Below are 25,685 nucleotides of genomic sequence, written 5' to 3'. Positions count from 1 at the left end.
CAGGGTAGAGAGTCAGTTTAGTTATGTCTTCTGCTTATTCAGAGTTTGGAAAAGAGACCCATTTCTTGCTTTTTTCAGTATCCAATTCATTTCTCAATTTTGAATGAAGTATTCCAAAGGAAGGAAACATGTCCTACCTATCAGCAGAAGAAGCTACTAGTGTTAGTAATCTAATTTCAGTGATCTTTGAATCCAACATTTTAATTCCACCAATTTATTGGTATGGCTTTCTTTAAAATGTTATCAGCAAACATGCATTTTGTAATTGATTATCCTTCCCTTGAAATGTATTATAATTGATATTATGGAAGAATGACTGCTGGATGACCATGTCACAGCTAATGGTGCATATCTTGAGTATTGAAAATATTGGCAAGAAATTTAACTGGAGTCCATGCTTGCCCTGTTTGTTTACTTATCCCTGCAATTTAACTCTACCATTTCTCCTTCCCAAATTAACTTCTTTCAAAGTTCACCAGTAAGAGAAATAAAAGCCTAATTTCCCTCTTTAAATATTTCAGGATAGCTAACATATATTCAGTTTTATTCTTTAGCTCCATACTAAGAATGTTGGCCTGGAGAGTTCCAGCTTCACGATTTTGTTATCAGAATAGGCCAGCTCTTGCTATAGTGCTAAACTGTACCATCTCACAGGAGTTAATTTAGTTTCTCTTGCTTTCTTCAAAGCAACTGCTGCAAAATGTTACTACTTGGTCTCAGTTTCTAAAGCACATCTTTTGCTAGGAAGGACAATGAGCATTACAACTGTGCATGCTAACTTCTTTATTTTTGACTAAAATTCTTCCCATCATGGATACATATACAATATTATCTATTTTATTTATGCAAAACATGATTAACATGTTTTTAAGACTAGGAAGGAAGGCCGGCCAACGCGCTAGGAGTGCTTGTCTGAGAGCTTACCTGAGCACCCTGGAAGCTCTTCAGGGCTGGTCTGTGGACTTTGGGGGTACCCTGGTGCTGTATACCTGGCACAGCTCAGCAGGGGCTGGTGTGGCCAGGAGGAGCTTTGCGGTTGTGTTGGGGCGGCGCAGCAAGTGGCAAGCAGGAACTGTGTCGGGTGGTGTGACGGATGGTGTGCAGTGAGGACCCAGGGAGAGGAAGAACTTTGGCACCAAAGAGGAAGAGCTCTGACACCAGACTTTGGTCCCATATGCTTGGAGGTCAGTGGAGCTTGGCGAGGGCTGGTGGGTTGTGCTGGGCGGTGTGGTGAGTGAGTGGCCAGGGAAGAGATCTGGGCTGCAGCAGCCTGGAATCTGGCCGAGCTTGATGCCAGACCAGTCTGCGGGCCCAAAAATCGGCCTGAGACCAGGGCACCCACTAGACAACTGACTCAGAAGCTGGTACCCAAACGGCAGCTGTGGCCTGAGGAGGCCCAAAGGACTTGGGGACCAGCTGATTCGAGCCCATGCAGGGTGTTGGGGACCCTCTAGTGGATGATAGCTGGGCCTCCCTCCCTAGTGTAAGAGACAGGGAGGGAAGTCTGAGGGTGTTTGTTTGAGTGTGTGGGTATGTGTGAATGAGGATACTCGTCCCCAAGTGAGAGTTGGGGTGAGTGGGGAGATGGAGTGGGTGCCCCTACCGGCCAGTGAGAGAAGCCAGTGAAAGGGGCACAGTGGGTGAAGAGGGTGAGGGATAGGACTCCCACAGTGCTGAGAGCAGGAGCTGAAGTGCCAGGGTGCCCACTTCCACCCTGATTGATTGTGTGTTAGTGTATGATAGGATGGAGGGTCCCCTAATTATGGAGGCTGGAGGTCTGGGATCGGGAGGAGCTGGACGCCCTGAGGGGGTTAAGGTGGGTTGTACCATTCAGATGGTGATGGGGAAAGAATGTTATGATGGGAGTCAGAAGGTGGGCCATTCTCAGGGAAGACACCTTGGGTATTTGTTACCAGTGGTGTGTTCCGGCCCTCTAGACTCAGACCCAGGTCCTGGACAGCAGATTCATGGAGGCCCTGGCTTTCGGCTGCTGCTTAACGCCAGGTCAGTTAATGACAAGGCCCCCTGTTATATGTGATTTGATCACTGAGGAGGGGGCTGACCTGGCATGTATCACTGAGACCTGGCTGGGCCCTGAAGGGGGGAGTGCCCCTTTCAGAAATGTGCCCAGCTGGGTTCACAGTCTGGCACCAGGTGAGACCCCAGGGCAGGGGAGGAGGGGTAGCGGTTTCCATCCAGGAATCTCTGTTGGCTTTCAGTAGCACTGCTCCACTAATGACCAGTTGTGAGACTCTGATCCTGAAGTTGGGCTCTTGAGAACAGTTGGGATTACTGCTACTGTATCAGCCTCCCTGCTGCATAGCAACCTCCCTGCCTGAGTTTCTGTAGGCTGTCTCAGGGTTGGCAGTGGAGTTCCCCAGACTTATGGTTCTGGGGGACTTAAATCTGCCATCCCAGGGACATGCCTCAGAGGCAGTTTGGGAGTTCATGGCCACCATGGTGGCCATGGGCCTGTCCCAGATTATTCATGACCCAATTCAGGACAGTGGCCTCCTACCAGACTTGGTTTTCTTGTCAGAGCAGCGGCAATGTTATCTGAAGGGGGAATTACATCTGTCTCCTTGTCATGGTCAGATCATGTCCTGGTGGCCTTGAGATTCTCCTATGCTACCCCCTCTGCAGGGAGGTGGAACCTATTTAACTGGTCCGCCCACGGCAACTGATGGACCCAATTGGGTTCCAAAGGGAGCTGGGGGTTATACCCAAGGGTCTGCTGCATGGTCCAGCAGAGGTCTTGGCCACTTCCTGGAATAGGAAAGTGGTCGAGGCCTTGGGCAAGATCATGCCCGTGTGACCTTTCCTGAACCATCAAGCCCGACACTCCCCATGGTTTATGGATGAGTTGAGGGTCTTGAAAAGGATTAGAGATGTCTAGAGTGCCGTTGGAGGAATATGAGGACTGAACATGACCAAACACAGGTTAGAGCTGCTATTAAGGCCTACCTTGTGGCAGTAAGAGTGGAGAAACATCAATATTTCTTTGCTCTTATTGCATCTGCAGAATGATGCCCAGTGGCCTAGTTTAAGATCACCCGATCCCTTTTGGGAAAGGGGGGCCCAGAGGCCCATTTACAGGGTTGTGCACAGGAGTCTTCTAGGCAGATAGTTTTCTGTAGGATAAAATCACTCACATTCAGTCCCAGTTGGATGCCAAGCATGGGGCATGATCTGTAGAGACACCCAGGGTATGGACTTATTCCCTGTTATCTGGGAATAGTTTGGTCTTGTTGGATCCGAGGAAGTGGACAGGGTCCTGCGGGTGGTCAATGCCACCACCTGTCAATTAGATCCTTGTCCTTCCTGGCTGGTTATGGCTACTTGGGAGATGACATGTGGGTGGATCCAGGTGATGGTGAATTCATCCTTGAGGGAGGAAAAGTTCCCAGCTGCCTTTAAAGAGGTGCTGGTGCATCCCCTCAAGAAATCATCACTAGATCCCACCATATTGGACAGTTTTCATCCAGTCTCCCACCTCCTCTTTTTATGGAAGGTGGCTGAGAAGGTGGTGGTGCAGCTCCAGAGGATCCTGAAGGAAATGGATTATCTGGATCCTTTTCAGTCAGGTTTCAGGCCTGGATTTGGGACAGAAATGGCATTGGTTGCATTCATGGATGATCTCTGGTGGGAGCGGGATGGGGTAGTGCATCCATCCTTGCTCTTCTTGACCTCTCAGCAGCTTCAATACCATTGACCATGATATCCTTTTGGGTCGACTTGGAGAGTTGGGAGTGGGCGGCACAGTTTTGTGCTGATTCTCTTCCCTCCTCCAAGGTTAATCCCAATCAGTGTTGATTGGGAGTGAGGCCCAACCTCCATTGTGGGGTGCTGCAGGGTTTGGTACTTTCTCCGCTCCTTTTTAACGTTTACATGAAACCACTGGGTGAGATCATCTGCCACTATAGGATGAGGTATCATCAATATGCAGATGATACCCGGTTATACATCTCCATCCCGGGTGACCTGAGTTATGCTGTGACCACCCTTTCGTGGTGCCTGGAGGCTGTGGGGGTCTGACTTGGGTGCAACAGACTTCAGCTGAACCCTGGTAAGATGGAGTAGCTGCGGATTGGAGATCCCTCTGTATCCGGGAATTTACCATCTTTGGTTTTGGATGGGGTTGCACTGCCCCAGACTCTGGGGGTCCTCCTGCACTCACAACCCCTGTTTAAGGAGCAGTCGTGGCTAGGAGGGCCTTCACCCACCTTCGTGTGGTGTGCCAGTTACGCCTCTTCCTGGATCAGGAGGCTCTCTGGTCACACTCATGCCCTAATCATCTCTCAATTAGACTACTGCAATGTGCTCTACATGGGGCTACCCTTGAAGAGTATCTGGAAGCTACAGCTGGTTCAAAATGTGGCTGTGCAGATAATCTTGGGTGCCCCTAGGATGGCACATATAATACCTTTGCTGCAGGAGCTGCATTGGGTGCTGGTTTGTTTCCAGGTCCAATTCAAAGTGTTGGTTATCACCTTTAAAGCCGGCACTCTGATGTTACTCCCTGAGTTATTTACCAATCCCATCATTCTTGGACTTTATTATTTTTAAGACTGCTTTTGTATTGTATTTTAATTGATTTTATCTCCTCTGTAAACTGCCCAGAGTCACTTTTTAACGAGATGGGCAGTGACAAATTTGATAATCAATCAATCAATCAATCAATCAATCAATCAATCAATCACTACATACTATGCCTTTGAAATTCTTTTTAACAAATTGTTATAGGATTTTTTTTTTGTATTTTATTGCTACTTTTACAAGTATTCCTGATCAAGACTATTAAGTTTGGAAACAATAGAATTAACCAGCATTTAAGACACTTACTAAAGATGCCTGTTAAGTTTTTGTCTTGCTTTTACAAATAGTTTCTAGAGTCAGTAATTAAATGAACAATAGATTCATGATGAGCGTAACTGTGGAAAGAGTACACAGAAGCGTCTTGGGGATTTGGAAGTGGGGTGTTAGTAATATGAAGGGGTGGAGATTAACCTCTTTTCACTTTTTTGATCAGGAACCTTCCTTAGTGCATTGGGGAATTCTGTAGGTATACTATGTCTTGATTTTAGCAAAGCATTTGACAAAGAATTGCATGACAGTGTGATTAGAAAGTAGTTAAGTCTGGGCTAAAAGTCAGGACAATTATTTATTTATTATTTATTTATTAAACTTGTCCCCCCCATCCCCCCCCAATGGGGGACTCTGGGCGGCTCACAACATATTAAAACAATAAATAAATTTACAATTAAAATTTATAACGAGACACATTTACAAAAATAAAAGGAAAAAATCGATGGTAGCAACACCATCGGCAATGGTAGCAACACCAGGCCTTTATGGGGCTAGCCAACCCCACATCTGATGACCTCCCTCCCCATGCCAGGCCAGATGACAGAGTCCCTCCGAAAGGCAGGGAGTGAGGGGGCCTGTCTCACCTCTGGGGGCAAGATGTTCCAAAGGGAGGGGGCTACAGCAGAGAAGGCCCGCCTTCTGGACCCTGCTAGTCGGAGTTCTTTTGCCGAGGGGGTCTGGAGCATGCCCCCTCTGTGTGATCGAGTGGGACAGGTTGAAATCGTGGGGGAGAGGCGGTCCCTCAGGTAACCTGGCCCCATGCCATGTAGGGCTTTAAAGGTGATAACCAACACCTTGAATTGGACCCGGAAGCAAACCACTATCCAATACAGCTCACGAACAATGGTGTTAAAAGCAAACCGGTATCCAATACAGCTCACGGACCCCAAAATAGCTCGCGTGGCTGCATTCTGGACTAGCTGAAGCTTCCAGATAGTCTTCAAGGGTAGCCCCATGTAGAGCGCACTGCAGTAGTCTATCTGGGAGATAACAAGGGCATGAGTGACCGTTCGAAGGGCATCCCGATCCAGGAAAGGGCGTAACTGGTGCACAACCCGGAGTTGTGCAAAAGCCCTCCTGGCCACATTAAATGGATATACAGTTGGCTCAAAAATTGTGTTCAAATACATGAAAGGATGACACACAGATGATTTTCTACTGCAGAAAATCTACTGCTTTCTAATAATAAGAACAATTTGACAGTAGAATATATAATCCAAAGAAGTTATGATTTCCCTTTCACTGGATGTGTTTAAGTTTGGAGGTTCTAACAGCTATTGTATACCCCTGACCAAAGATTAGTACATTCCTTTTATCTAGAATGGTCATCCTCTTCCGCTGGGCACGCAGCTTCAGGAGGGATGCACGTGGAGCAGAGAGGGGGGAAGGGGATACCCACCTAGCCATCTGAATCAACCCTGGCAATTAATGGGGTGACACATGTCACAGCAGATCACCCTCATATTCAATGTGTTTAAGTGAACATCCACCTATTGGGGACATTTTAATTTGGATCAGATGCCTGCATCGAGTAGCAGGTTAAGCTCAATGGGTTAAAATGCTCCTTCCAGCTCTAGGATGCTATGATTGCTTGTCTCTTTTGTATTAGTGATGGCAGGGGGACAGGGGCACAGTGGATTCCAGAATTCTCTACTGGCAGCTTCTGGAAAGAAATAATGCTTCTGAATAATTAAGCAAAAATAACCAGAGCCAAACCTTGTAGACACCAAGCATAGGTTACAGATAGGAAATGTTGGAAGTTTGAATAGCCAGTACTTGAGAGGAAATTCAACTAAACATTTACCCAACAGAGGGGTAATGGAACATGATGGTGCTCTCTATGCAGATGGTCTAGTTTGCACTGTTAAAGCCCTCAGTGATTTATGGGATGGCATTGTTCCAAGCTGTAGATTTATGGGATGGCATTGTTCCATTATTACAGCCACACATTGTCTTTCTCAGAAAGTACCAAATAAACTTTTTGAAATATAGAGAGAAATGGAAATAATGAGTGCTTTGGATAAATGAACACAGTCTGACTGTACACACTGAACTATGTATGCTGTAGTAGCATGCTGTTACAAAGAAGGCATACATAACTATTACAGGTGGTCCTTGGTTAATGACCACTTGTTCAGCAAATGTTCGAAGTTATGACAGCGCTGAACGAGTAGTATTTATGATTAGTTCTTGAAGCTCAGAGATCCCAGGACCCCTGCAGTCACACGATTGCAATCTGGGCACTTGGCAACTGGCTTGCACTTACAATGGTTGCAGTGTCCCACGATCATGAGATTGCCATTTTTGACCTTCCCTGCTGGCTTCCCACAAGCAAAGTCAATGGGGAAACCAACAGGGAAGGTTGTAAGCACTCCAGTAAGTTGCTTGCACTCTCCTCAACCCAGCAGCAAATATCCCCGGCCCTGCTGGCCACCCACATACCCTCCCCCACACCTGGCAGCAGCCACTTACCTGCCTGCCAGCCTGCTTGCAAGCGGCCTGGGACTTGGGGAAGCCAACAGGAAGTTGCAAGGAGGTCCTTGCTTAACAACCCATGATCCTTGCGTAACGACAGCAATGGAGACTGCCAGGATTGCCATAACTAAGTGACATTGTGCTTTATGACCTCATGACATTGTACTTTATGACTGCATTGCTTAGCAACAGAAATTCTGGTCCCAATTACCATCATTAACCAAAGACTACCTGTACTTCCTACTTCAAAGTGATCCTTGAAATGTCAAATAAACATTTTTGGTTTGGGGATTACTTTGAAGGAGGGAGTGAAAGCTTTCATAACAAATTAAAACTTTTATGGGGTATAATTACCCATTGTATTAAGAATCTGAACTTTGTTCGTTTCAGCTGCTTGAAAAAAAAATTAAATGAGCATCAAATATCCTTGAAAGGGCCAAGTTGACAAGTATGGAAAAGTTCATAATTATGGTAGTGTTTGACATTATATTTTCTTCCTTTCAAAAAGCAAAATGCTTATTTTTCCTGTAAGTGAAAAACTTTATAGGGCATAGGAGCCCACATCTAAAGTATGACCTTCACAGATCTGTAAAGCAAAGGAAAGCTGAAGTGAGATCATCAGCACAGTCGCGGTTTCATTAGTGACTGCTTCGCTTAACAACCAAGTTGCCGGTTCCAATTGTGGTTGCTAAACGAGGACTACCTATATATGGAGGTGGAAGCAATGAAGCAGTGAGGAATTGCTGTTTAGAGCTGGGAACAGGTAAGAACATTCAAAGTGTTCTGCTAGAAATCACAACTATGAGGCAAATGTATGCAAATACTAGTCACAGAAATTCATGGCTATTAGCTTAGTAGAACAGGTTTGTGCACGATAATCTAGAGGTGACTATTTAGCTCACCTAAGTCAAGATCCATTAAAAAAAAAAAAAAGACATGGAGCTTCTGTTCTGAATGAGTACAGTGATTCATGCTGCCAGCCTCAGTTTTAAATTAAATGAGGGGGAGGGAAAAGCAAGCTTATTTGTTTGTATGTTGATGTAAGAAGGTAATTACTGTTTGTAGTTCATCTATTCACAAGAAACAACCTGCCATTCACCAGAGATGAGAGATAAAGGCCATTTTACATATCCATAGTAAGGCATTTTTTGTACAGTTTTATCATACATTTAATCATTTATACTTACAAAAGGTCAGATATACTAATAGTCATATATATCCAAAGTTAGGTATCAAAGCTAAATAGTTACCAGTTTAACTCTACATTATGTATTATGTATTTTAAATATTATGAGTCCAATCACAATAATTTATAAAACAATGTTCCAAATTTTTACACATGAAAATGTCTACTACAATAACATTTTAGGTACTATCAACCTGTCAAAATCAACTTGCCCAAGTACTCCAACATATTAACAAGCATGAATATTACAAATTGTATCTAGTCTATGTGCTGACAAAGTGGCTAATTCTGAATCTTCAAGAATAAGATACTGTATTTTGGCCACCAACTTGATTTCATAAATAATTTTATACTATAACATTGGTTGAGGTTGTCGTCATTTTTTTAAAATTTCTTCCTAAACGTTTACAGTTCAATTTATCATCTCTTATTTCCTGGAAATCTAATATGCATAGGGTTAATGAGATGGAAGTTTTCTGTATTCGGACACAAATATCTATTGCCTTTGGATATAGAATCATGGAAAATACCCATATATGTGAAAGAATCCCAGAAGCAGTCAATGGGTTTATTTTTCAGTCTCCTTTTCAGGGCTGATAACTAAATAATAAAACACATTTTCCTCAAATTAAAAAAATATTATTTGTAACAAATCATACTTAAAAGTTAAATTTGACAAGATTCCTGATTAAGGCAGGAGTAATAGCATAAAATCATCCTTCCACATTCTGGGTACTACTAGAAGGACATGAAGTATAATGCAATGGTAGCAGACTGTATTTAAAAATAGTAAAATAAATGGTAGACAGCATAAAGATCAGTGTTTTAACATTTAAGACAAGAACAAAGCATTCAAGTCACCATTCTGCATATGGTGTAAATTATCAAAGACTAGAGTCAAATAACTAAAATTCTGTTTTCTTATAATCATATAAGAACCAGAAGCCCTAGGGTCATGTATGTATGTATGTAGATTTATAAACTGCCTCACTCCAGAGGCTCTACATGGTATATGATATAAAAACACAATGCAAGACAAAACAAGAAAACAATAAAAATACTGAAGAATAATACAGATCTTCCTCCAACTGCTTAATCATCAAAGCCTTTCCAGAAAAGCCATTTCTTAACAGTTCTCTGGAAAACCATTAAGAGTGGAGCTATTCTTGCTTTTGTGGGGAAGCTGTTCCAAAGGAGGGGAGCAGCTGTCAAGAATGTGCACACTTTTATTTGAGGCAGCACTTGGCCCACAGTGTCAGCTCAGGCCACTTGAGATGCACTCCCAAATATGTTGCTTATTCTGTCCTTTGGATATAGTCTGCCTTTGCTAAAGTAAAAACTAGAGCTTATATAGCAGTAATTAACTACTAGCATAAACTTAACTGGACTCTATCTGGGTTGCTCCACCTCACTTGAAGTGAAAATTTCCAATACAACTGGAAGGATCTTATCTAGAAAATAACATCTTCGGGCCTAGTTATAAACATTAAATGGGGACCAGGCCAAAGAACTGATCACACAACACCTGCTGGATTTAGAGCTGCAATTCAGTCTAGGTAACTTCTCCAGTTCCTTTAGGACCCCAACTATAATTGATGGGAGAGTTATGAACAGACCAACGTCTCATCTTTACATGCTGGTCTGTTCTAAATACCAATAGGCTTTTACAAGGGCATACATTTCTTCAGCACTGCTGCAGGGCAGGTACCAAAAAACTCCAGTAACCTGCTGCTTGTACCCTTGTAGAGTGGAAGAAATCAAAACAATTACCTATTTGCTTTTACATTGTAGATTTGGCCTTCTGCAAAAATTTATTTTCTCCTTTTAATAATGGCAGGGCAGTCAGATGATTATTATGTTCCCTTCCTATTAGCTGGCAATAATTTTCACGTCACTTATAACGTCACCAAATTCTATTATTTAGTTTCAAAAATGCAGCAGGTGATGCATCCTGAAGATTAAGTTCCTCTATATTAATTATTGTCTTTTTGTGTTTGTCTCTTTGTTGTTGTTTCTCTTTTGCTGGCCTTTGGTTGCAATAACATTCAATTTAATTCACTACAAAGAGAGGGGTTTTGTTTTGTTTTTAATGGGAGACCATTGGAGAATCTTCCAAGGAGATATAAAGGCTGGTGGCAGGAAAAGTTTTGATGAGTTTTCTATATTGTCAGAAGGGAACGTTTGTTATTTCTTGATTTTTAGAAAATACTTTGGTTTGTCTCTAACTAGCAATGCGATTTAGAATGTTAAATTCCAGGAAGTTTACTTTCTTCTAGAAATATAATGATGCTGTACTTTTAAATGGAGTCTATGTTCTCGGGAGATTTCCTTTTGGGCTATGTTGTCTAATAGTCATAGGACAATTTGTTTATTTTCCAGGTAGAGGAGTGACTTTCAATAGACTAAGGTGGTGACAGCTTTTTCAACTCTTTCATATTCTTTCCTCCTACTGCTTGAGGCATTTCTCAGATCAGAAAACAGGAGTTTGTTAAAGGTCTATTTTGTAGTGACCATACTGGGCTCTTTTCACAAGAATATATATTGTTCATATTGTTATTACCAGTGTTACTGTTAATATGTTTCTTACAAGACTGCAGATTACATCCATGGATGAATGGAACTCTTAACTGAAGTTCATGTAATTTTTCTGGAGTAAAGAATGTACGGTATTTATACAGAGTATAAAGAGTATTCAAGAGTAAAGAATTTTACAGATAAATAAAATATCATAGAGGTTATAGCTTTCAAAAATATAATTAAATAGTTATGAATAATACACACACACACACACACACACACACACTATAACCTGCATGATAGTACAATTTAAAGTTTGGAGCTAGTAATTCACCTTGCTCTTTTGAATCCAGTAGAAATTTGAATTTAATACTTAGCCTTTTATTGGACTACATGTTATTCATCACTTATTTATGTCAATCACTTAATACCTTTTTTTGAATATCTATTGGAATCATTTGAAAAAGATAACAAAGTGTTAGAATATTCATTTTAATGGCTGCAATTCCATCTTACTAAAACAAATTTAATTTTTTCCATCTAAAGATATCTGCTATTCTACTTTTCCTACATAGCATTTAGTTATTTTTAAATAAGTCCCTATGTTTTTTTGTGATGTGAATACCTAAGCATTTAATCTTTTTCACAGTAATGTGAATTTTTCCCCACATTTTTGTACTGCATACAAGCTGCATAATAAATAAAATGTTGCAAGTATTATGCCAACTACTAGCACATGGATTGGAGCAATTATTATTTACTATTTATTTAACAAATGTATATGGTTGCCCATCTTAACCAATGTAACTCTGAGTGTCAAGTTTATTTTTAGAATAAACACAAATGTGTTATGGTGGAAAACAAGTATATCTGATGAATAAATAAATAAATTTGAAAATTCTGTCAGCAAAGAAAAAAGATTGCAAAGTGTTTACAAATTCTAATAGTATAATTCATTTTGATCAAATATCAAATTAAATAGAAAAAAAATCAAATAATAAAAAAGTAAAATTAAAAATAATTGAAATAATAAGAACACCACACATCAATAAACAACAGTATAGACTAGCTTGTTCTAATTATTTGTGACACAAAATACAATTTTATTTATTTTATTTATATTTCAAATTTGTCACCGCCCATATAAGCATTGCCCTTGAGATGTCATAGTGGATATAGTATTCCTCTGTTCTATCAGGTTTATTATTATAAGGGGAATTATAAGGTCAGAGCATGGAAACTGGTAATAAGGGTAACAGAGAAGTTGGTGGACTACAGACTCAGTTTCTTGAACAACATATGGGCATATCTGCTCTGAGACAGGAATGTTATTCTATTTTCCTTCTAATACAGCTGGGAGTAGAACATTAAAGCAAGCTAAACAGAAGGCTCTGCAGTGGCTTAAGCTCAAATATATACTTTGCTAAGGTAAACAATTTTCTGTTAATCTCCAGCATATGGAGTTTCCCTCATCTTTTTGGAGACATTGCAGGAGGAGAGCCATGTTAATCTATAGTAGCCAAAAATCAGGAGGAATCTGGTAGCAGCTTTTCAGATTTAAAATAATTATTAAAAGGCATAAGCTGTTGTGAATTATAGCTCACTCCTTCAGATGCACGCTAACACTAGCAAAATTGGCTTGAAAAACCACAGTGACATGCATCCTTCTGGACCTGGACTTTCCAGATTGAATTAAAACTATCATAAGAATCACTGCAGCTAAAGAGATCCTAACAAAGATTAGTTTAAACCAACAGCTGACAAATACAGGCTCTTGTGGCAAGAGAGAGCATCCCAGATGTAAGTTGAGCAGATATATTAGGGACAAAGCAGAAAGCTTGGAATAAGGCTCTTAACAATTTGGTCTAGTGGTTAAGGCTCCAGGCTAGAAAGCAGGAGACGGTGAGTTCTAGGCCCACTTTAGGCATGAAAGCCGGCTGGGTGACTTTGGGCCAGTCCCTCTCTCTCAGCCCAACTCACCTCACAGACTTGTGGGGAAAATAGGAGGAGGAAGGCGTATTAGGTATGTTTTTGTTGCCCTGAGTTATTTATAAAATAATAAAGGCGGGATAAAAAAATCTAAAAAAAATTGGCTTGGAGGTTTTCAGTTGGATTTAACTTTTTGTAGAAATACCTGGGAACCATATAGCATCTGGGAGACTGATTCTGCTTTAAGGATTTTAATGGTCATTGGCATATAAAAACCTCCTCTTGAATGGAGGAAATCTAATACAGCTTTTGCATTCCTGTTGGTCCTTTCAATAACTGACCTAATTTGTTCCCTCCAGGATCCAGAGGTATGGAAAGTCAGTCCAAGGTATTTAAAAGACATGAGTCTAGTATGAGACCTGAGCTATTAATTTTGTTTGCCAAGAATGTTTACGGTGCCAGACCCCTTTGAAAAGAAATCATGATTTTGTTTTTGAAGGAGCTGAACATTTTCCTTTTTTGCAGTAGGTTGTTAAGACTCAAAGGCTTCTCTGGAGTCCAATCTATGTGACCAAAGGATAGCCACATAATCAGCATAAAGAAGAATGGCTATCTGTCTGTCACTCAGTTGGGGAGGTAAAATTCACTTTTAAAGGTGGAACTATGGAATTCATATAAATGTTAAAAAGAAGGGTAGCCAAACTGCAACCTTGTTTTATCCCTTTCTGTATTGGGACTGTAGCAGAGAAATGGCTGTGACTTCTGAATCTAACTTGCATAAAGGTATTTTTGTGCAACTTCTTAATTAGGAGTACCAATCTCCAATGGATGAGTGGGCCGGTTTCAGTCACAGCCTATCTGTAGCGCTGACAACAATCAAAGCAACACAAAGAGTGCCTTAAGAGGGGCAAATGAAACATTCTGCAAAAATAACAAATGAAAGAACAAAAAAGAAAAATAAATACATGAAGAATTCTGCAGAAAAAAATCAATGAATATTTGATCCTCATCTATTAGGCCTCAGCAACTGATACTTATGCCTAATTCATTTCATGTTTTTCTGTAAATGCACTCTGAAAGATAACAACAAATGGTCAAAAGAATATAGCTTTCTTATTTTAAAGGAACAACTTAAACTTAGCAATGGAAAATTAACCAACATTACAGCAAACACTGTCATTTAACAAGTGGCTATAAAAAGCACTTTTGTTCCTGAGATGCATTTTATTAACTGGTGTAAGGAATACAATAAGTAATTGTGCAAAAAGAACAGTGTGATATAAATCACCAAAGGTTAATGATCAAGATGTGTACACAGAGACTACTTTGCAGAAATAGCTTACAATTTAAAATTTACAAGAGATTTAATGCTGCCTTCTTAGTCACTAAAGCCAATCATCCAGAAAATGGTGACATTAAGAAAAATATTATACTTATAATAATTCCAAAATGAGTCAATTAGTGTAAGGGCAAGTATTTGTTATTACTTGACCCATTTTGTTTGCACTTAAGTTTAAAACTATCCCCACATTACAAGATGATTACTGAATTGTGACCTATTTTGCATTCAGCTCCTTGTATGTCATTGTCATTTATACACTCCCAAAGATGGTGGCTGAAGATCTTTCTCTCCTTTCTTGGTTTCCAAGTAATTTTGACCTTCGACATTTGTGAAAAAAATAAAAAAAGAAGGCAGTTTATAATTGCATTGTTCAAATGAAGGTGAAGGAAAGAAATTCAGTCTGCTATTATATGAAAGCCATGATGGCTGTCTTCACTGGAAACAGCAATGTAAGTCAATTTGTGAACTTTGCCACAAGGTGACCTTTTGAAATACAACAACATACAGAATTTACAAGCAAGAGTAGCACATGCAAATGGCTTAGCTCTGTCTCGCTTTTGGATTAGAGCCTCAGAAAGCATTATGGAGAATGCTTTCACAAAACAAATTAAGACTGTTACTTAAATGTCACAGCACACTATTGTATTTGGCTACAGATCATTACACCTGATACCAACACTTTAAAAAACTGTAATAACTTCGGAAATATTACACTCAATGCCTACATGTATAAGGGAAAATAAAAAAAATGAAAAAATGGTTTCTTGAAGTAATTTAAACACCACTACTTCACGACTAGAGGGAAAGGTCAAAATTTAAGTAAACTGAAAGGAACATGAATGGCAAAATAAAACACACAAATAAAAAGATGAAAAGAAATGAGTCTGCAAACACAACATCAGAGCACACATGCTTTGGGCAAATTTTATTTCTGTCCCTATATTCAGGGAAAGGGAAAAGGCAAAGGCATGAAGATACAGCTTGGAGAGGGAGCAGTTGCTTTACAACACGATGTTTTAATTGTTTTACCTTCGGTGTTGGTGCTGCTGCTGCTGTATATATTTCGCAGGCTACCAACACGATTTAGTTTCCATGCTTTGCGTTTCGCTGCATCCAGAGAGCAGAAAGAGGAGAGAGAGAAAAAAGAGAAGAATAAAAGAAAGAAAAGAATGAAAAGATGAGGGTGGGAGGCGGAGAAAGGTTCAAGTAGCATATGATGTAAAATACAAATGCTTATTTGGGAAACAGCTACAGACATGTTGCATGGTGTAACATTTTTTCCCAATCTGTATTTCAAGTAGGAAAAACATTTTTTTCTTAAAAGTTCACAATTTCTTCTTTAATACTTCCAAGCAGCATTTGAATGTCACTAGATTATCATAGGTAATGAAAGCCAAAAGAACAGAACTTTCCATACAACAAAAAGAGATAAATGTTGTAGGTGTGATTAATTCACAGTTATCAATGCCATACTATGGATCCCACTTTTCTGGAATAATTAATTGAATTGTATAAATCATTAGCTACTTTCAACCATAAAAAACTTTAGCTCCAAGTGACAGAGTAATATGTTTAGATAATATACACAGCCTCAGATACGTTTTTATTTGTATACATTATATTTGCTTAATAATGATTTTAACTTAAGCAGATATTATCTGTATGCAAATTATGCTCCTCAGGCATATGATGTCTAAATTCTTGTTTGAAGGGCAATGTTTTTAAATTAAACTGTCACTGTTTGTATTTGGCCCCCAATTTCACTTTTCAAAAGATTTTGCCTCATGTTGCTAAGGCTAATTTTTATTTATTACATGTTTAATCTTCCTTTCAAGAACACAGGGTAGGGCACAATTGTCCTTTACTGTTTTACAACAATAATTACTGGTATGTTTCATCATACACTTGATGACTGCCACAACCATTCTGGGAAACAAATTAGACTAAAAATTAGTCTGGGTTCACAGGATGTGCTGTCATAATGAACTTGATTTTGTTTTGGTTTAGCATGATGTATAAATAATTAGAATTTATAATCCATAGGTTATACCATGAAATCATGTATGTACCAGAGTCTGGTGGTTTGTTGAATAAAGAAACAATCAAATATGGCTTAATATGATGTGCAAATCCTTCCATGTTCAGACATAGTTCAAAGATATTGCTTAATCAGGTTAGAAGAATAACCTGCAGTTAGCTTTGGGTTTGCAAGCTTTTATTTTATATATTAATTTATTTATATATTTACTTTATCAATATATGTATATATAGCTATTCTGCTCAGCACATGACTCAGCTTCCTCTGTTCCTCATAGAATGTAAAGTTTGGAAGTACTTTGGAGATTATCTAGTTCAATCCATGATCCAGTGCAGGAATCCACTATTATAGCATCCCTATCCAGCTTCTGTTAGAACATCTCCAGCAAAACAAAGTCCACCCCACCTCCTAAACTAATCTGTTCCATTGTTGATCAGCTTTTACCGTTAGGCATTTTTTCTTGATACCACCCAAAATATATTTTTTAATCCATGGAATTGTGTCTGATTCTCAGAGACTGCCTGGACAAGTCCCTGCAGTTTTCTTGGCAAGGTTTTTCAGAAGTGGGTTGCCATTGCCTCCTTTCTAGGGCTGAGGGAAAGTGACTGGCCCAAGGCTTTGTGCCTTGGCAGGACTAGAACTCAGTCTCCTGGTTTCTAGCTTGATGCCATAACCACTAGACCAAACTGGCTCTCAACCCAAAATATATTTCCTTGTAATTTAAACCTATTTTCTTGTTCTGTCTTCTGGAGCAATTCTGCTATTTTATTGTTTTATTGTTATTTTATGGCATTCCTATGTTATGACCTATGGTTACAACAATAAACTTATTTACCAACTTAAACTCTGCTTTATCTTCTACATAACAGCCCTTTGGATATTTGAAGACAGCTATCATGTCTCCCTGAAGTCTTTTCTTCTCCAGACTCAACATACCCAGTCCATCTAACCATTCCTCATAAGTATTTTCTTCCAGACTTCTAATTATTTTGATTGTTCTCCTCTGAACATACTCTAAATTGTCAACGTCCTTCCTAAAATGTGGTGCCCAGAACTGAAGACAAAATTCTGGGTTTGGGCTAACCAACACTAAAGGACAGTAATGACAACTTTATCCTTCAATGAGACTTTAAGACTGAAACCTTTTACTTTCATTTTAAATTAACTGAAGGTTAACCAAATTGCTAAAGTAAGCAAATCACAGTTGATGAAGATATTGCCTACAGCTGAGTAACTGCTAGGTTGGCCTAAAACAAACTAATGTATCTGAACTCTTTCTCATAGTGATGTCTGGAAAGCACATGAACTTCACTGGACCTTTTTTTCATAACAGTAAACAATGATGTGATCGGTTGTTTTATTTGAACAGGAAAATGGATAAGATTAAATACTTCAAATTTTAAAAAATGTTAAGTTTTAAATTAATCTCTCCTCAGTCTAAGCCCATACCATTCTGCTCTGTGTATATGAGAACCTATCATTATTCTAATTCAAAGGTAGACTTGTAGTATAACAGAGTTGAAAATGGCCACTGAGGCCATCAAGTCCAACCTCCTGTTCACTGTGGAAACCAAATTAAAACATCCCAGACAGATGGCTATCTAGCCTCTGCTTGAACACACCCAAATGAAGAGGAACCCACTACCTCTTCAGGAAATTGATTCCCTGCTGCACTGCTCTTTTTGTGTGGAAGTTTTGTCTAAATTTCAATCAGAATCTGCCTTCCTATAACTGAAATCCATTATTCCATGTCCTGTATTCTAGAGCAGCAGAGAACAGGTTATGACTCTCTTCTATGTGAGATCTTTTCAAGTATTTGAAGAATGCTATCATATCCTCCCCTGATCATCTTTCTCAAGACTAAATACACCCAATTCCTTTTGCATCTTTCATAGGGCTTAGTTTCTAATCCCCCTATTATCTCCTTGTTGTCTCTTTCTGAAACTTTTTCAATTTTTTGAATTCTACTTAAAAGAGTAGTAGCCAGAGCTAGGCACAAAGTACTTGAGATGCAGTATGACCAAAGTAGAATAAAATGGAATTATTTCTTCCCATGAGATGAAAACCATTCTTCTGCTGATGAAGCCTAAATTTGCATTTCTGCAGCCGCATCATCCTGCTGGCTCATATTTGGTTGCAATCAACTGCTATTCCAAGATTCTCTTCATAAGTACTATTGCCAAGTCAGATATCCTTCCTCCTATACCTGTGCATTTGATTGTTGTTCTGTAAGAAAATAACTGTTCAATTTCATTGATGTGGATTTAAAAATGACACCTTTGAGTACAGGTAGTCCTTGATTTACGACCATTCGTTCAACGACCATTAGAAGATACAGCAGTGCTGAACAAAGGGACTCACAACTGGTTCCCTAAGTTACAGCTGTTGCAGCACCTCCGCGGTCAGGCAATCAAAATTTGGGTGCTTGGCAACCTGCCCACACTTAGGACTGTGGGGGTGCTTCAACTCCCCCACCCATCTATCTCCCCCCATCTATGTTCTTTTGGCCCCCTGCACTCCACAGCCCCTGCCGCCCTTGCTGACCTTTGTTGTCTTCTTGCTCCTGCTGCTGCCTGGCCTGACCCTTTGTGAGGTAGCTGCTGGCTGCACAAGGTTTTCTTCCCAAGGTCACACATGGCGGTTTCCTTGTAAGACCTGAGGAAGATGGCCGTATGTGGCCAGCAACTGCCTTGCGAGGGGCATGCTTGGTCAGCAGCAGGAGCAAGAAGATGGCAAAGGTCATCTGGGATGGCAGAGTGCAGGGCGGCAGGGGCCTTGGAGTGCAGGACAGCAAGAGTGGCTGGGCTGGAGTGGCTGCAGCTTCCTGGGGAGGCTAGGGCTTTGCGCTGTGCTGCTGGGGCTACCCGGGATGCAGTGGCTTTGCACCACACTGCTGGGCTGGGCTAGGGTGGCTGAGGCTTCCAGGGGTTGCTGCAGTTTTGTGCTGCACTGCAGCTCAGGGGCTTCTTGATGAACTGCAGTATGCCAAGAAGCCCTTGAGCCACAAGGCAAGCAGCCCCAGAGCTGCATGGTTCTGGGGCTGCTTGCTGCCCCGCGAGGCAGGGTACAGGGCAGCCAAAAGGGCAGAGATGGGGAAAATAGGCAGTTGGGGGAAGTTGAAGAGGAGCCAGTCCTTTACCTTGGAAGAACTGAGGAAGAACTGAGGTTCAGGGATGGGAGGAGCCAAGCCCAGAATGGCTTGGATTGGAGTTTGTCCTTGGCTAACAACTGGTGGAATTCGGTTAACAATGGCAATGGGGAGTGCCGGGATTGCTGTCACTAAGTGATGCAGTCACGTGACATGCACTTAGTGATGGAAATTCCGATCCTAATTATGGTTGTAAGTCGAGGACCTTTAAAATACAGTCTCCTGCCTGCAAACTTTCATGTTGTGAACTTTCACTGATACGAACAAGATGGACCCGGAAGTCAGAACTGGAAGTTGGGCTGGAAGTTGGAACCAAAGTTGGGAGAAGGCAGGAAAGGATTAGTTTGCAGTGTGCTGCAAACTAACCCTTTCCCGCCTTCTCCCACCTTCTGTTTGCTTTGGAGGTTTGCACTGGAGTCGGCGTTCCCAGAAAGGGTTAGTTTACGCGGTGCGCTCTGTTGCTGGGTGAGGCAGGAGAGGGGGCGGTGGCAGAGGGCAGATGAAAGGGGTGGAGGTCTCCTGCCTCACCTGGCAACGGAGCATGCCACGCCCCACCAGCTTGTCCTTTGCTCCCCTCTCCTCCACTACCATGCCCTCTCCTGCCTCACCTGGCAACACGCTGGCAGCAGAAGACAGGGCTCCTCTGCCCACATGGCTGCCCTGCCTTCTGCTTCCTCCCTTTTTTTAAAAACTTTTAACTTGATTGGACCTACAAACAAAATGGACTTATGAACAGCCTCTTGGAATGTAACCTGTTCATAAGTACCCTATTTCCTGACAATAAGACGCCCCCATGTACAAGACGCCCCCCACTTTTCCAGCCCAAAATTAAAAAATCAATATTTTAAAGATAGCGCAGAACACATTTTTATTTAGTAATTAGTTAACATTGACCTGATACACTCGGTGGGAGGAGGTCCAAACCGTCTCTCTGCAGCTCTATTTCCAGGCTCTTTTGCTTAACTGATTACATTCAAGCACGAGTGAAACTGCAGATAGCTTGTCTCTGCAATCAGCCTTCCTCTAATTGGTTTGTTCAGCATCAGCTGACATCAGTTACATAAGGCTCGTGATTGGAGGAAGTCTGTTTGGGAGACAAGCTATTTCACTCGTGATTGGAGGCTAGCAATAGGAGGAAGCCTCTCTGCAGAAACAAAGTATGGGCAGTTTTGTAACCACGATTCTCAGCTGACTTCCTTGAATAAGACGCCCTTCAGTTTTTAGGGTAAGGATTTTAGAAAAAAGTATCATCTTATAGTCGGAAAAATACGGTAGTCTGTATTATTTTAGTATCATTTTTCTTTGAGAATCAGCACACTTGTTATGCCATCCAGTCCAAACTTAACTAGCTTGTCATGGGATACCACAATATCCCATGGGAAAGTACAGTATTCAGTCTAGATAGATTAAAATTCATGCAAACAACACATAAGAAAGCCCTGCTGGATCAGAGAAAAGCCCTATCTAAGCTAACACCTTTATCTCCACAGTTGCCCATCAGATGCCTCTAGGAAGACCACAAGGGTTGCAATGAAAAGCAGGTGGCAAATGTTATAAACAAATAAGCAAGCAAGCAAGCTATTAACCAAGGTAGATTTTAAACAGTCCAATCTAGAGGCCTGCCAGAAAAAATGTTCCATTCATGAAGTGCTGCTAACATCCAGTAAAGGTAAGAATCGTAAATCCAATGCTCACACATACAGTGCATTTGGAAAGTATTCAGTCCCCCTTCACTTTTTTCAGTTTTGTTATGTTGCAGCCTGATACTACAATTGTTCAAATTCATTTTTTTTCTCATTAATCTACACTCAGTACCCCATAATGACAAAGTGAAAACAGAATTTTAGAAATGTCTGTAAATTTATTAAAAAGAAAAAAATGAAATATCACATGTACTTAAGTATTCAGACTTTTTACTCAGTACTTTGTTGAAGCACCTTTGGCAGCAATTACAGCCTCGAGTCTTTTTCGGTATGATGCAACAAGCTTTGCACACCTGGATTGGGGGATTTTCTGCCATTCTTTTTTGCAAATCCTCTCAAGCTCAGTCAGGTTGGATGGGGACCGTCGGTGGACAGCCATTTTCAGGTCTCTCCAAAGATGTTCAATAGGGTTCAAGTCAGGGCTCTGGCTGGGCCACTCTAGGACATTCACAGAGTTGTCCCTAAGCCATTCCTGTGTTGTCTTGGCTGTGTGCTTAGGATCGTTGTCATGTTGGAAGGTGAACCTTTGGCCTAGTCTGAGGTCCTGAATGCTGTGGAACAGGTTTTCATTGAGGATATCTCTGTACTTTGTTCCATTCAGCTTTCCCTCAATCCTGACCAGTCTCCCAGTCCCTGCTGCTGAAAAACACCCCTACAGCATGATGCTGCCACCACCATGCTTCACTGTTGGGATGGTATTGGGCAGGTGATGAGCGGTGCCTGGCTTCCTCCAGACATAACGTTTAAAATTGAGGCCAAACAGTTCAACCTTGGTTTCATCAGATCAGAGAATCTTGTCCCTCACAGTCTGAGAGTCCTTCAGGTGCTTTTTGCAAACTCCAAGCGGGCTTTCATGTATTTTGCACTGAGGAGAGGCTTCCGTCTAGCCACTCTGCCATAAAGCCCAGATCAGTGGATGGATGCAGTGATGGTTGTCCTTCTGGAACTTTGACCCAACTCTGGAGCTCAGTCAGAGTGACCATCGGGTTCTTGGTCACCTCTCTTACTATGGCTCTTCTCCCCCGATTGCTCAGTCTGGCTGGGCGACCAGCTCTTGGAAGAGTCCTGGTTGTGCCAAACGTCTTCCATTTGAGAATTATGGAGGCCACTGTGCTCTTGGGCACCTTCAGTGCAGCAGAATGTTTTTTGTAGCCTTCCCCAGATCTGTGCCTTGCAATAATCCTGTCTCTGAGCTCTGCAGGCAGTTCCTTTGACCTCATGGCTTTTGCTCTGATACAGTATGCACTGTCAGCTGTGAGGCCTTTTATAGAGAGGTGTGTGCCTTTCCAAATCATGTCCAATCAATTTAATTTACCACAGGTAAATTTATTTATTTAATTTATCAAGGTGTAGAAACAGCTCAGCAACGATCAAGAGAAATGGGAGCCAACTGAGCTAAAATTCAAGCGTTGTTGCAAAGGGTCTGAATACTTATGCCAATGGGGTATTCCAATTTTTCCTTTTTAATAAATTTACAGACATTTCTAAAATTCTGTTTTCACTTTGTCATTATGGGGTACTGAGTGTAGATTAATGAGAAAAAAAATGAATTTGAACAATTGTAGTATCTGGCTGCAACATAACAAAATTGAAAAAAGTGAAGGGGTCTGAATACTTTCCGAATGCACTGTATACTTCTACTAGATGGCCTGTCCTACCTGTGGCACCAAGGCCTATTCCCCAAAGCTCTATTCTTCCTAGCTTTCTGTTGGTTTGAAGCAGCTGTTCCTAGAACAAGATAACATCACTGGGTGGGCCTAATAATGCCATCTTGCCCAAAGGAAGAGAAAAGGAAAGGGAAGTGGTTCTTACACCACTTCCCTTAATCCTTCTAACCTTGTTCTTAATCCTGTTCCTGCTCTGTTTCATGTGTTTTTGCACACACCAAAAACAGGAGAGTCCAGTACCCTTGATTAAGAAGGCTATCTTTCTCTTTTTGTTCAAATTTAAAAGGGTTTTTTTAGATGAGGAAATTTGAGTTTTTAAATTTATTCTTAGTCTTTTACCTGCAAGTTGCCTCTACTCCCCGTCTTTCCTACATGCTTCTCCAAGTTTCTCTTCCCTGTGTCCTTTATTTTATTATCAAGACACCTACAGAACATATAATCTTGTGCTTTCCAGCCAAGTTAAAAAAAAATCTTAAAAATGACTACTTCCTAATTCTCTATTGTATAATTGAGGTCTGATCAAGATCAGGATCCCTGCAGCTGTTTTACACTCTTTTAATATTTAAAATAAAAAGGAAAGAGAAAAAAACTCACAAGAATGGCTCTATCTCATATAATAATGCAAACTGGTCTTACACATATACTCATGTCATATTATACAACGAAATTCTTACTATCTAAGTTAGTCTAACTAATAAAACTATAAATTAAACATATAAAACATATAAAATATATGCAGTCACAATTTCGAAACAGTTCTGCAATCAAGATGCTTAGTGATGATAAAATACTTGTCAAATAAATAAAGAACTGTAAAGAATTTGCTTCCTCCAGAGCCCTTTGGAGCTATAGGCTTATCACTTTCTCAACAATCTTCTCCAAAAAGGGAACTCTGTAGCAGTAAAGCAAGCAGAACTGCCCCTTTTGTCAAGAAAACAGTTACCACCGCTTACACCCATCTGCATGTCACCTCTCAGGAGTCCTTGATCAGCCAGGAAGGACATCAATCTAATGAACACTGATAAATTATTATTCTTGGCTTATTATTTTGCTAAGAATGTATTAGAAGTTAGGGCATTAAAAGATCTTTTAATTGTAGATTAAATTCGGATTTAATCTGTGACAGAATACTAAAGTAAACCAAAGACATTCTTGAGTAAAAATTGAGTTCTGGAGGTTCTTAGGCAGCAATATGGAAGTGGTTTGACAATGACATTGTCTTCTTCTAGAATATTTTTCAATTTCCTAGGTACCCTGCAGCTCTAGTGTTCCCTGGTGGTCTCCCTAAAGTAGTAAAACTTCTTGGAACATTTATGGTTACTATAAAATGGAGAAAACTACCTCTATTACCATCACAAGAAGATATGCTGGCTCACTATTTTGAAATAAATCGGATTCCTAATGAAACTCATTATTTACTTGTGGCAAAAAAATATGTAATTTATAATTTCTTTGCATTTAAATACTTTTTGGGCAAAATTTATATACTTTTCCCCTTGATGTTTGCATAATTTTGTAATCAAAGAAGAACATTCAAACCTTTTACCAGAAATTAGTATTAATATGGCTGATGTGTGCCAAAAACAGCTTTGTTTACATCATATATCAGCTGTTGATCAGGCAACTGCTTTTTAAGAAGCAAGAACTATCAACAGAATGTGTTAATAACTTTGATAGCTAATTTGGTGAGGGAGGAAAGAAACCATGTGGTCTTCCATAGTACAAGATTCTGATGGGTGTCATGAACTGTGATAGAATGACATGCATGTTAAAAAATTATATGCTTGTAGCAAAAGCTCTTTGTTTTTCTACAACAATAGCGCTGCTCTATGCTTTAGGGAAAACAAAATGTACATGAATTCTGGAACAAGAAAATAGCAGTTCTACATACTATAACTTATAAAACCAGAGCATATGTGTAAAAGAAACGTAGTTCTTTAGTTTTATTGTCTTCATCTAAGAATTTTCAGTATAAAATTCTTGGGGCATTGATTACTCCTTCTGTTCCATAATAGTTCCATAATTCTGAGAAAGCTGGATGAAATAAATACTCACCATTATTTTTATTTACATTCAGAACTATAAATCACAAGTGGCCAACATTTCTGTAAAAGTGAAATATGCTGTGAGCCTTTGTTTGAATGCTAACTATAGCATCAGATTCAGAAGTTTGTTGGAATTTGGTTACGTATCCAGTGTGATGGTATTATTGATTTAAAAATAACTGTTTTATAGGACAAATTCTGAAATAAAGTTCATTTCCTAGTAGTGCACTCCATTAGAAGCATGTTGATAAGCGGTGAAAGAGCTTTTTGATAATACTGATGTGTGACAAAATGTCTATTGGCTGTCATTGCTTGAAGGTCAATCACGTTTAACTAGAATAATAGTTTAAATATAGAAAGAAAGGTATTTCAAATCAGCCATATAAATGTGGGAAATCAAGTTACTATTATCCAACCTCACTTCTCTGTTTATCAAATGATCCCATGACTGTGACAACTCAAAGGGCAATAAAACTAAAGAACTACGTTTCTTTTACACATATGCTCTGGTTTTATAAGTTATAGTATGTAGAACTGCTATTTTCTTGTTCCAGAATTCATGTACATGCAAAAAAGACACAAGTGGTTATACTGCTTTGTGTTTCTCCACCATACAAGTGGACACCATGGTAGGTTAGATTCTCTTTCTCCCTATCCCTCTCAAATTGTCTTCAGAGAGTAAAGGAAACTCTCTGGAGTAGATACTGGGTGTGCAGAGAGGAAAATAACAAATCCTGATGCATGAATACCAGCATGATGCTGGATGTAG

At 40.2% G+C, this 25,685-nt stretch overlaps 1 protein-coding gene across 2 annotated transcripts in view; it reads right to left on the bottom strand.

Annotated features, from left to right (window-relative positions):
* Positions 1-25,685, bottom strand: part of AGAP1 (ArfGAP with GTPase domain, ankyrin repeat and PH domain 1) — a 428,513-nt gene that overhangs the window by 68,328 nt on the left and 334,500 nt on the right. Inside the window, exon 14 of one of the 2 annotated variants that reach the window (XM_088132847.1) lies at positions 15,345-15,422. The exons of the other annotated variant lie outside the window; for it this stretch is intronic. Within the exon in view, the coding sequence (XP_087988973.1) occupies positions 15,345-15,422 (78 nt within the window). The remainder of the gene's footprint in view (positions 1-15,344; positions 15,423-25,685) is intronic. 2 annotated transcript variants of the gene reach the window in all.

Source organism: Python bivittatus, unplaced genomic scaffold (assembly GCF_059951505.1).
Source record: "Python bivittatus isolate LINGU-HERP-01145 unplaced genomic scaffold, Pbiv_v1 ctg000020_np1212, whole genome shotgun sequence".
In the NCBI taxonomy this organism is placed as follows: domain Eukaryota; kingdom Metazoa; phylum Chordata; class Lepidosauria; order Squamata; family Pythonidae; genus Python; species Python bivittatus.
This window is presented reverse-complemented; position numbering and strand designations above follow the sequence as displayed.